Raw genomic sequence first — 13040 nt, forward strand, 5'->3', positions numbered from 1 at the left:
CTTGATTTGTGATCTTTTATTTGTCCTTGAGGAGTTGCTTTAAAAGAAGGCAAGATCGTTCCAACTGTAGAGCAGATCACGTCATTCACTCCCTAGTGATACACCACCCTGAGAACAAACAGACCCAGAGAACGTGAGAGAGAAGAAAGAAGGGAGGAGTCCACTGACCCACTGAGTCATCTACTGGGCCTGCAGACAGAGTTATAGTTTACTGGAGAGTTACAGTGTGTGTGTTGGCCTGCACTGCCGAGAGGGAGAAAGAGAGCGCCGCAGTCATTCTGACCACAACAGTCTTTATCCAGGAGGATCATCCACTACTTCACAGTCAGTCACCATGTCTCAGGTAAGACTACAGTGCTGGACTAGGGAGGGACATGTAAAGTTATGACATGATCTCACTGAAACTTGCCTAGAAAGTTCCTGCTTAGTAAACCTACTGGAGAACTCTACATGGGAACTTTTCTTCAGCTGTCTTTCTTCGGCATTCCAATTCTTCCCTCTCTTCTTCTCCAGCCTGAAGAGGGGGAGGAGGGACAGCTGAAGCGTCCTGAGGTGAGCGAGGAGGATCTGATCGGAGCGAAGGATAAGCTGAGCTCCAAAGGAAAGCTGAAGGGCAAGACCATAGAAGTGATGGATGAGTGCGGTGAGCAGTGCCGCTTTTATTGGCATGACAATGGGGTTAGGGCAACGTTTCCCAAACTCGGTGCAATTTTGGTTTTATTGCCCTAACACAACTGATTAAAATGATCAAAGAATGAAGATTATCTGATTATTTTCATCAGTTGTGTAGTGCTAGGGCAAACACCAAAATGTGCCCCCTTTGGGATCCTGAGGATGGAGTTTGGGAAACCCTGGTTTGGGGTAAGTCTACGGGGCAGGAGTATATATTTAAAAACCTCTGAAATCTGTTTGTCGTTTTTGTGGCGGATTTAAAGCGGCAATCAACAGTTGAAACTATAACAAAATATACTCCCCACCCGTTTCCGTAAAAGGTTGAGGGAGGGGGCTGAAATGTAACAAATCTCAATTCATATACAGAGCTATGGATGCAAGGACTGGCTATACATATTGAAATTATAGATTGAATCGTGTTGAGGCTATATAGTGTTTGTTTGCATTTATTTGTTTACAAACATTTTAATAAAACAACTTATTATGGTTTATTATGGGATATGACAGTTGAATTAAGCTTCAGACATTTCTAAGTTATATTCTTCAATAATCAATGGGTACATATTAATTAAGTCCAAGAATGGAGGTAGCAACTGCTGATTGCTCCTTTAAGATTGGAAATAAGTTTACATACAAGTGTACATATAGAGAACCTGGGCTGTGTTTAAACAGGCAGCCCAATTCTGATATTTTTTCCACTAACTGTTCTTTTGACCAATCACAGATCTTTTCACATCAGATCTAATCTGTCAAAAGACCAATTAGTGAGAGAAAAAAGATCAGAATTGGGCTGCCTTTCTAAACAAAGCCAGAGTGTTATTGAACAAGAGAGGGAGTTAGTGATTAGAGAGGGCGTTCCTTACTGTGATGAAGTTTCCACTCCATATACAGCGCAGTTGAGGATGTTCAAGACTGTCAAACACACTGCCCATCTCCCTGCTGCATGAACTATGGATGTTTATACATATCTACTGTATGACATAGCTCTTCGACTGTAGCTACCTGACTTCAGAGTGATGGATGGATCTGTGTTGTGTTCACAGAGCGTGCGGGTAAAGTTGCCCCTTCTGTGTTCAGTGGAGTGCGTTCAGGGAGAGAGACCGCCATCAACAAGCCCCAGGCTCGACAAATCAAGAAGTAGCAGAGGCAGTAAAGCCACTTCTTATACTCCAGCCTGGCCTATATTTAAAACCACACTTGTGTGACTGAATGGGCCTTATGGTCAAGTACTTCTTAATTTGAATAAAAAGCTTGAACCCTCATTCTGTCAGGAGTCTTGATTGTTAAGTGGGCATTAACTGGATGTAAGTTGAGTAGGCTGTATTGGTTGTGTGTGAATATATTTGAGTTGGGCCGCCCGAGTGGCGCAGCAGTGCTAGAGGCGTCACTACAGATCTGGGTTCGATCCCGGGCTGTCGCGACCGGGAGAACCATGAGGCGACACACAATTGGCCCAGCGTTGTCCGGGTTAGGGGAGGGTTTGGCTGGCTAGGATGTCCTTGTCCCATCTCGCTCTTGAGTTCTTGTGGCGGCCGGCCACACACACGCTGACTTCGGTTTCAGAGGACGCATGGCTCTCGACCTTCGCCGAGTCCGTATGGGAGTTGCAGTGATGGGACAAGACTAACTACCAATTGGATATCACTAAAAAGGGGTAAAAAAAAGATTCCCCAAAATACATATTGGTGCTGTTCAGCTATACACTTTCGGTGTTCATTGAGAAGTGGATGTTCTCATTATGCTAAGGAGCATCTCTTTGCCATTGCCAGTCCTGTACTGTATCAGTTAACTCTAGCTAGTGTATCTGATACGTCTGAAAGCAACAATGACAAATATCAAGTTTTCAGTTTTATTGAAAAAATCAAATGTTATTAACACGCAAAGAACCTTTAAAACAATGTATTTATCTGAACGTAACAAACTACTACAGTGGATGATGCACAGATGGGGCAGCTTGATGGGGGCTCGGAACAAAAGGATGAGAGGAAGGCTGGAATGAGAGAAACAAGAAAGAGCAGGATGAACTTTACATGAAGGAGAACGAGGAGAGAAAAAGAGACTGTCAGGGTTTACAGACATTTGATGCCTTGTGGTAGAAAGTGAGGATGAAGGGAGGTAGAGAAGGGTGGAGGGAGTGGACGATAGTTCTTTATTTCATGTACTTGTGCTGCTGGTCCTGGAGGATCTTAGCGGAGGACTTGGCATCGTAGAAGAGTTCGTTGATCTCCTCCACCTGCTCCCTCTCTACTCCCTCCTTCCCTTGGACTCTGCCTAACAGACTGGCTGGGGTCAGCAGCTGAGCCGCATACCTGACAGAGGAGAGGGGTGGGTGAGTCAATACGCACGCGCACACACACACACACACACACACACACACACACACACACACACACACACACACACACAGAGTATGGGTCTCTCCAACCTTTTCTAGCATGAGAGCTACTTTAGAATTATGTCAAGAGCTACTTAATGTTTTCCCCCTAGCATTCAAATAGGCACTCTTTGTATTTTCCCAAAATCCATTTTCTCTGTGTTATTTTTCCTGGTTTGGGGATTTTCATAGAGAAACAAAGAAATTGGATGTTTGGAGTTCATCTCAATGCTTAAATCACATGAGAATACAATTTTTGCGTGCTGGAAAAAAAAGAACAAATTCAGATTAGAGTTTTAATTGTGCATTTTGCAAGAGAGGATTTTGCTGGTCTAGGGATGTGTTTGCTGTTACATATGCCATGACACAGCTTGCAAAACAAAAGCCCACCCGATTGATACAAATAATCATGATATACACCGAGTATACAAAACATGATAGACTGACCAGGTGAATCCAAGTGAAAGCTATGATCCCTTATTGACGTCACTTGGGGAGGAGACAGGTTAAAGAAAATGTTTAAGCATTGAGACATGGATTGTGTATGTGTGCCATTCAGAGGGTGAATGGGCAAGATAACAAATGTAAGTGCCTTTGAACGAGGTCTGGTAGTAGGTGCCAGGCGCACCGGTTTGTGTCAAGAACTGCAACTCTGCTGGGTTTTTCACACTCAACAGTTTCCCGTGTGTATCAAGAATGGTCCACCACCCAAAGGACATCCAGCCAACTTCACAACTGCGGGAAGCATCCCTGTGGAGCGCTTTGGACACCTTGTAGAGTCCATGCCCTGACGAATTGAGGCTGTTCTGAGGGCAAAGGGGGGTGCAACTCAATAATAGGAAGGTCCTAATGTTTGGTAAACTCAGTGTAATTCTGCCAGGAAAGCATACCTTGCACTTAACATTTAAATGAGAAGGTTTTGGGGAAAGTATTTCTGTCTATCCAGAAGTAGCTAACTGGTTACACGAAGTGAATGACAGAAACGCTCACACATCGGTGGAAGCTGTGGAGGGGAGGGCGTCTCATAATAATGTCTGGAACAGAGCAAATGGAATGGCATCAAAAACATAGAAACCATGTGTTTGATACCATTCCAACTATTCTGCTCCAGCCATTACAATGAGCCCGTCCTCCCAAATGAAGGTGCCACCAACCTCCTGTGACACACATACAAGGACAATATTGCTGGAAATTAATCGACAGACAGTGTTATGTTTTTATAAGCCAATTGTGACTAACTAGGGATAATGTGGATTTGATTTGATAGAAACCAGGAGCTTGAGGTGTCTGATACTGGACAGTTTGCGGTAGAGGCCGACCACCTGTGCTGGTCTTATACATAATAGTAAAATGCTTGATTGCATTTAACGGCATGAATGACTCAGATGCTGTGTAATGGCATGAATGAATGATTATATTGAAGTAGGCTAAGTTTCATTTAAACAGAAAACAGGCAGAAGGTGAGGTCAGGACAGGTGCATCAAAGCTGACACAAAGACTGGAAAACAGCTTCCATCTCAGGGCCGTCAGACTGTTAAATAGTCACCACTAGCCGGGCCTCCGCTCAGTACCGTCCTGAACTTTAGTCACTAGCCGGGTCTCCGCTCAGTACCGTCCTGAACTTTAGTCACTAGCCGGGCCTCCGCTCAGTACCGTCCTGAACTTTAGTCACTAGCCGGGCCTCCGCTCAGTACCGTCCTGAACTTTAGTCACTAGCCGGGCCTCCGCTCAGTACCGTCCTGAACTTTAGTCACTAGCCGGGCCTCCGCTCAGTACCGTCCTGAACTTTAGTCACTAGCCGGGCCTCCGCTCAGTACCGTCCTGAACTTTAGTCACTAGCCGGGTCTCCGCTCAGTACCGTCCTGAACTTTAGTCACTAGCCGGGCCTCCGCTCAGTACCGTCCTGAACTTTAGTCACTAGCCGGGTCTCCGCTCAGTACCGTCCTGAACTTTAGTCACTAGCCGGGCCTCCGCTCAGTACCGTCCTGAACTTTAGTCACTAGCCGGGCCTCCGCTCAGTACCGTCCTGAACTTTAGTCACTAGCCGGGCCTCCGCTCAGTACCGTCCTGAACTTTAGTCACTAGCCGACTAACACCCGGTTACTCAACCGTGCACTTTAGAGGCTGCTGTCCTATGTACATATTAAAGTGACCAGTGTTCCACGTCTAAAGTTTACATACGGTTTTAGCCATTTCATATGTACAGTGCATTCAGAAAGTATTCAGACCCCTTGACTTATTCCAAAATGTAATTTCGTTACAACCTTATTCTAAAATGTATTAAATCGCCCCCCCCCCCCTCAATCTACACACAATACCCCACAATGACTAAGCAAAAACATGTTTGTAGTAACTTTTGCAAAAAATAAACAGATAACATTTACATAAGTATTCAAACTCTTTACTCAGTACTTTGTTGAAGCACCTTCGGCAGTGATTACAGCCTTGAGTATGACGCTACCTGCTTGGCACACCTGTATTTGGGGAGTTTCTCCCATTCTTCTCTGCAGATCCTCTCAAGCTCTGTCAGGTTGGATGGGGAGCGTCGCTGCACAGATATTTTCAGGTCTCTCTAGAGATGTTCGGGTTCATGTCTGAGCTCTGGCTGGGCCACTCAAGGACATTCAGAGACTTGTCACAAAGCCACTCCTGCATTGTCTTGGCTGTCCGCTTATGGTCGTTGTCCTGTTGGAAGGCGAACCTTTGCCCCAGTCTGAGGTCCTGAGTGCTCAAGGATCTCTCTGTACTTGGCTCCATTAATCTTTCCATCGATTTTGACTAGTCTCCCAGTCCCTGCCACTGAAAAACATCCCCACAGCATGATGCTGCCACCACCATGCTTCACCGTAGGGATGGTGCCAGGTTTCCTCCAGATGTGACCATTGGCATTCCGGCCAAGTTCAGCCTTAGTTTTATCAGACCAGAGAATCTGGTTTCTCATGGTCAGAGTCTTTAGGTGCCTTTTGGTAAACTCCGAGCGGGCGGTCATGTGCCTTTTACTGAGGAGAGGCTTCTGTCGGACCACTCTACCATAAAGGCCTGATTGGTGGAGTGCTCCAGAGATGGATGTCCTTCTGGAAGGTTCTCCCATCTCCACAGAGGAACTCTGGAGCTCTGTCAGAGCGACCACCGGGACTGTGGGACCTTATATAGACAAGTGTGCGCCTTTCCAAATAATGTCCAATCAATTGAATTTACCACAGGTGGACTCCAATCAAGTTGTAAAAACATCTCAAGAATGATCAATGGAAACAGGATGCACCTCTGAGCTCAATTTTGAGTTTCATAGCAAACGGTCTGAATACTTATGTAAATAGGGTATCTGTTTTAAAAAAATTATATATTTGCAAACATGTCTAAAATCTGTTTTAGCTTTGTCATTATGGGGTATTGTGTGTAGACTGATGCGTGAAAAAATAATTTAATACATTTTAGAATAAGGCTGTAACGTAACAAAATATGGAAAAAAGTCAAGGGGTCTGAATACTTTCCGAATGCCGAATACTGTATTCTAGTCAAGTCCATCCTATTCAACTATTGCTGTACATATACTATTCTATGTATTCTTCAGATATAAACAGGATGGATAGAATATATAGTACACATTCCATCACATATGCTGGACTCTGACATTGCTCGTTCTAACATTTCTATATTTCTTAATTCCATTCTTTTACATTTTAGATTTGTTTTCAAGATACTGCATGTAACTTTAAAAAGAATCATCTCCATACAGGGATGATTTCTGTATTTTGAGAGTTACCTATTTTGAAAACTTGATTGCTGACAAGCAAAACAGTTTGTGACTATGCCAACAATAGACTAATGAAACACCAAAATATGTTTTTGGGTGGAGTTTTCCTTTAACAAGTGGATTTTGCTCTTAACTCGTGTAGTAGCCCATCCTTCTCCCGACCAACTGCCTGTGACATGTCTGATTATCAATCAATGCGATTTTTGTTTCAATTCATCTCCATCTGTACATTTGGTTAATTGATCTCTGGCTGGGCAAGTTTTGGGATGGAATTTTCTTTTAAGCTACATAACATGCTAGCAAAATGTTTTGATCAGCTAATATGTGAGCAAACTATATATAATAAAGATAATCATTAGGACTCATCTCAACATAGCTAACATTTTCCCAGCCTAATTGTTACCAAATATCCAAACTGATTCAATGAAAACATTGAGTGATTTATCAAGAGAGCTAGTCGCAAATCCGCGCGATGGCGCTGTCCCGATCAAAACGGTGCTGAAATGATCACACACGACTATTTCTTTAAACAATTCTGAACGTTAATTATTAGGCAAGCTACTCTTAGCTGGGCTGCGAGCTACTCCTAGCTGGGCTGCGAGCTACTCCTAGCTGGGCTGCGAGCTACTCCTAGCTGGGCTGCGAGCTACTCCTAGCTGGGCTGCGAGCTACTCCTAGCTGGGCTGCGAGCTACTCCTAGCTGGGCTGCGAGCTACTCCTAGCTGTTGGAGACCCCTGCACTAGAGACAGTGGAGTGAGCACACATGCACAGAGTAACCGACTGGTGAGTGTTACCGGAGTGTGGTCTTGGTTCCGATCTCTCCCAGGTGACTGAGGGCCTCCTCACTGATGTTGATCTCCTCAGTCTGAGCACGAATCTTAATGATCTACAGAGAACACACACACGCTGTCAGCATCACGCTACAGTGACCACATACTTCATATATTAACATACCATCACTCACACATACACACTTCATATGTAGGAATGCCATCTCGGACATGATAACACACACACCTGCTTCATCTCCTGCGGTGTGTAGAGCATGGTGCGGATGATCATGACTCGGTCCAGCAGGTCCAGGGGAATGCCATGAGGAGAGCTGATGTCCTCTGTCCCCCTGATAACCAACCAACCACACAACAGAAAGGTTAGTAAACAGGGTAATAGGTTGCTATAACCCTAACATGTTTGGGAGCATAATTAGAGTGTGCAACTTTATAAGTTCCAAAACAAACTGTCAGAGTAACTCACATTCATGCACATTAGCACCCACACACCCACCCACCTGATGAGGCAGTTGCCCCTGTTGGAGGCGAATACTACGATGGGTGCGATGGTGCTCTCCAGAGCTCGGTGCAGGTAGGTGAAACATTCGATGTCCAGCATGTGTACCTCGTCCACAAACAGCACCCCAGGGACCAGCTCAGCCACACCCTGGTCAATGTAGCGGTTTACCACCTTGTTGATCTCAGCTCGCAGCTTGTCTAATGGACAGCATGAAGAGCCAATGAAGAGCCAGGGATCAAGCAAGGGAGCCAATCAAAAGGCAAGGACAGAGCAGAAAGGGTGGGGTTCTTTTGAATGATGCTTATTGGGGGGGGGGTTTGAAAGTACAAGCTGCTATTACTACAAGGATAGAACTAGGGTTGTGAGTTTAAAAAAGTTAGGTTACGTGCTTCAGGTCTTACCTGTGATCTCGGTCTTCTTGGGCTTCATCAGCTGTCCCATCATAGACAGGATATCTTGACCTCCCTGAGAGGACAGGAACCTCACTTTAACAACCAAAGATCAAGTGTGTCTTTGTTTGTGCATAATTATTTTTCAATCAACAGTTATTTTCTAAGTGTATATCTGCAGTGCAGTCTCATATTCACTTGAATCAGGGTCTAGGGGAGACTGTGTGTGTGTGTATGTGTACCTGTGGTCTAGCATTGGCAATATCCAGGTCGTGTAGCGTGACGTCTTGGATAATCTCTTTCTTCTTGTGGACGTCCCCCTTAGGCAGCGGCACGTACTCCTCAGCCTCCAGGTCAAACTCTGTGGCAAATGTGTCACACCGACCTTGTCTCTGTGCACACCCCACACACATGGAAGGAATGGTTCAACACAGAACACAGGCATTAAATATTTACCCAATCCCATTCAGAGGTGGTCAGGTGGCTGAAACTAGGCCAATCCCATTCAGAGGTGGTCAGGTGGCTGAAACTAGGCCAATCCCATTCAGAGGTGGTCAGGTGACTGAAACTAGGCCAATCCCATTCAGAGGTGGTCAGGTGACTGAAACTAGGCCAATCCCATCAGAGGCGGTCAGGTGACTGAAACTGGGCCAATCTCATCAGAGGCGGTCAGGTGACTGAAACTGGGCCAATCTCATCAGAGGTGGTCAGGTGGCTGAAACTAGGCCAATCACTTCATAGGGGAACAAAATGAAGGGATGGGAGGAGTGAGAGCAGGTGTATGATTGGAATCCATGCCATCTTAAGGAAGGCATGAAAGAGGCGGGGGGATGAAAGAGTCAGGGAGGGTCCTCTGGGGGCTGTCAACTGCAACAAATGTAAGGCCCCCAGCCACCTGTCCCCCCCGTCACACCTACACCCTCGGCCCACCTGCACCGATTAAAGAAGCCGTCAACACAAGCGTCAAACTATGCCATGAGGCCGTCCACCAGAACAGAGGAAGCGGAGGAGAGATGGAGAGATAGGGAGAATAAAACCCAGGGGCGATGAAGAGCTGGAGAATGCCTACAGTAGAGATGAAACAGAGCCGGCATGAAGGACTGGCCCAGGAGGATAGCGCACTGTTCTTTTAGTGTTGTTTTATTTGGGGGGGTATTCTTAGTTTGTACTTGTTTGTTAGTTTATCTACTTACTCCATTTACAATTACTCTGGACTTAAACGTTTGAGCCATTGCAAATGTGTAATTTGTGTATGGGAGCCTTTCCAAAGCGAGTGTTGTATAGAAGTGTACTGTAATAAGTGGAAGTGTACTGATACCTTGACGGCGCCACTGTTTGCTTCAATGTAGATGACGTCTCCCGCTTCCACACGCTCCTTCTGCAGGCTCTCATAAATACTGGGGTCCAGCTACAAAAACAACATAGACAGTGAGACACATGGGCAACTTCTATATGGACTGGTCTAGCCTCTGACTCGTGCCTGACCTTGAGCTGCTTGGTGCCCTTGCCGGTCTTCAGTCCGATGATGACGTGGCTGATGGTCTTCCCGTAACCACCCATGGGATTCTCTGTCTCACAGGGGGTCAGCTCTGTGACCTCCCCCTCATACACCTCCTTGGTCTCCTTAATACGTAACCCTGGAGGAGGGAGGACAGGTTCACACACAATGAATGAAGACTCTGTAAAGCCTTACCCTCTTGAATCAATAAAAAATGCCACATCCTTTGGTCTACCTGGTGGATAATTTAATGGAGATTGTGAGACTCTGTGTACAGTGCATGGTCCTCTCTCTTTGTAATGTGATCACACTGTAGCCCTTGTTCCTCCTGCATACAGCCTCCCAGTGTGTGAGTGGCAGGGGGGGGCACACTTCTGAGGGAGAGACCATCTGTCAGAGTGCTCTTATCAGGGGGGTGTCGACAGGCTCAGAATGTATCCCGCCATTTTCCTCCATCGTTAAACTTGTGTGTTCTGTGGGGTGAGGGTGCTGACCACCACTCCGCTCTCAACCCACGCTCCATTTCCTTCTCTGTGACAGGTAATGTCAACACTCCAACAAACCCCTTCCCCCAATCCCTCTCCAAGGCCATCCTCCCCAGTGTCAGCCACACTGATACCCTCCCCGAGTCCTGCTTCTGTCCAGCAGGAGGAGAACACCTGGCTCTGGAGTCTATTCTGATGGTGGTGCAGCAGGGGAATGGAGGGTGCAGCTTTATCTGGTCTCCAATTGACCCAAGCTTATGAGCGTGTGTTAGTGCTGAGCGATTAACCAAATGTTTGTTTGTTTTGTAAAGCAACTACTTGACCGACGTTGGTTCAATTATTTTAAAAATGTTTTGTTGCTGTGGGCTTATTGTGCAGTTTCTCTAGAGATAAATCAGATCAAGACCAAACTGTGCGATGTAGTGGGGAGTTATAATTTCCAACAGGCCAATATTCTACATATACTGAACAAAAATATAAGCAAAATGTAAAGTGTTGGTCCCATGTGTCATGAGCTGAAATTAAAGATCCCAGAAATGTTCCATATGCATGAAAAGCTTATTTTTCTCAAATTTTGTGCACAAATTTGTTTACATCCCTGTTAGTAAGCATTTATCCTTTGCCAAAATAATCCATCCACCTACAGCTGTGGCATATCAAGAAGCTGAATAAACAGCCTGGTCATTACACAGGTGCACCTTGTGTTGGGACCAATAAAGAAGCCACACTAAAATGTGTAGTTTTGTCACACAACACAATGCCACAGACATCTCAGGTTGAGGGAGAGTGCAGGAATGTCCACCAGAGCTGTTGCCAGAGAATTGAATGTTTATTTCTCTATCATAAACCACCTCCAACGCTGTTTTAGAGAATTTGGCAGTACGTCGAACTGGACTACGTGTAACCACGCCAGCCCAGGACCTCCACATCCGGCTTCTTCTTCTTCATCCAGACAGCTGATGAAACTGAAGTGTATTTCTGTTTGTAATAAAGCCCTTTGTGGGGAAAAAAATCATTCTGATTGGCTGGGCCTGGTTCCCCAGTGGGTGGGCCTGCCCAGTCATGTGAAATCCATAGATTAGGGCCTAATTAATTTATTCCAATTCACTTCCTTATATGAACTGTAACTGGGTAAAATCTTGAAATTGTTGTATGTTGAGTTTTATTTTGTTCTGTATAGTTTCACACATTAAAACGTGGTAATTAACTACAATCCCCATAATCCATTGCACGTCTACTTGTCCGGTCTTACGCCTGCTACGTAAAAGAGAGAAGAATGCATAATCGAGAGGGATAGAGAGCAGTTGCTTTGAGGTAAAATACATGACCTAAGTGATTGATAGTTGGTATTCCGCAGTCATAAAGTATGCCTTATTTACTTTGAAGAACTACTAAAATAGCGCACATTGAACATTTCTACCGCTTCTTAGACTTGCTTTCAATGAGAAAGATAGGACTATAACTCACATTTCTATGTGAATTTAGTCAGGTCGCCCAAAAAGTTACATACTGCAGCTTTAAAGTCCCCCCAAAAATGTGAAACTGAAATCAAAAACTGGGATAATTTTTTACATAATCGAACTGAAACTACCTCAAAAAGCACAACTCGCTCAGCACTAGCGTGTGTGATCCATTCCCAGTGGCCCTGTGTTTGTGTGTGGCCCCTCACCTATGGCCCTCCTGAAGTTCTCCATTAGCACCTCTGTTTTCTTGATCTCAGAAGAGTAGACCTCACTGCCCACCATAGGGCAGAAGGGCACCTTGTTGCCGAGCTCCTGTGCCATAGCCAAAGCCAAGGCGGTCTGCAGGGGGGGAATGAGATGGTGCAAAGTAGGGTTGGTCAAAGTCTCTCAAGTTGTATTCTTTCTATTACTGTGGAGGCCAGAAGACACAGTAAGCATATCAGACATTTCACAATTACGACTTTGGGGTATCATTGAAGTACTGCAGTAACATCTTGTCTACCTTTCCTGTACCGGGAGGTCCAGCAAGTAAAACTGCCCTTCCCGACATCTTCTTTGAGCGGATCAGTTCCACAATGATACCACAAGCCTGTTGACAGCAAACAAAGGTAAAGAACATCCATCAAAATATGTATATGTTTAATTGAAAAAGAGGAATAGAAAAATAAATAATCTAAGAAAAATGCAATACAAACCTGATTTCTGAAATACAGTGGCTAGCTAAATAACTAAACGTAACCTACTTTTGATATAACGTTAACTAGTTAGCTTGGCATCTCGTTTGCTAATACCTCTCTTGCGGTCTCCTGTCCAACAAGACCTGACGCATTTTGCTTTGCGTTCCCGGCATCGTCTAGTCCGAGTCCTTTCACATGACTGTGAGACGCGATGCGCTGGGTTTTCGTGGTGCTTTTGACTTCCTCGATCTTCATGGCTGTGTATTTTATGAACGTCTTATAATAAAGTAACAAATGCAAACAAAAATGCTCCCTTCCTGATCGTTATTTATTCACATTTAGAATTGGCGCGGTAAAACAAAACAAACAGATGCGATCTGTTTCAGTGAGGTATGATAAGAACTGTTTCCATGTGGGTTACCAAGGAAGTTGAAGGA

At 45.0% G+C, this 13040-nt stretch overlaps 2 protein-coding genes across 2 annotated transcripts; one reads left to right on the forward strand and one right to left on the reverse strand.

Annotated features, from left to right (window-relative positions):
* Positions 1 to 132: 132 nt before the first annotated feature.
* Positions 133 to 1934, forward strand: LOC139413550 (musculoskeletal, embryonic nuclear protein 1a). Its single transcript, XM_071161054.1, has 3 exons — positions 133 to 343; positions 514 to 643; positions 1716 to 1934. Exons 1-3 carry the CDS (start codon positions 335 to 337, stop codon positions 1811 to 1813), a joined length of 237 nt encoding a protein of 78 aa, XP_071017155.1. The 5' UTR covers positions 133 to 334; the 3' UTR covers positions 1814 to 1934.
* Positions 1935 to 2616: 682 nt separating this feature from the next.
* On the reverse strand, positions 2617 to 13000 carry LOC139413549 (ruvB-like 1). Its single transcript, XM_071161053.1, has 11 exons — positions 12718 to 13000; positions 12429 to 12515; positions 12133 to 12265; positions 9966 to 10117; positions 9799 to 9888; positions 8723 to 8872; positions 8493 to 8556; positions 8090 to 8288; positions 7819 to 7921; positions 7596 to 7687; positions 2617 to 2981 (listed from the first exon to the last, which is right to left on the reverse strand). Exons 1-11 carry the CDS (start codon positions 12856 to 12858, stop codon positions 2822 to 2824), a joined length of 1371 nt encoding a protein of 456 aa, XP_071017154.1. The 5' UTR covers positions 12859 to 13000; the 3' UTR covers positions 2617 to 2821.
* Between the last annotated feature and the right edge of the window lie 40 nt (positions 13001 to 13040).

The sequence above is a fragment of the Oncorhynchus clarkii genome, chromosome 7 (genome assembly GCF_045791955.1).
Source record: "Oncorhynchus clarkii lewisi isolate Uvic-CL-2024 chromosome 7, UVic_Ocla_1.0, whole genome shotgun sequence".
NCBI lineage: Eukaryota > Metazoa > Chordata > Actinopteri > Salmoniformes > Salmonidae > Oncorhynchus > Oncorhynchus clarkii.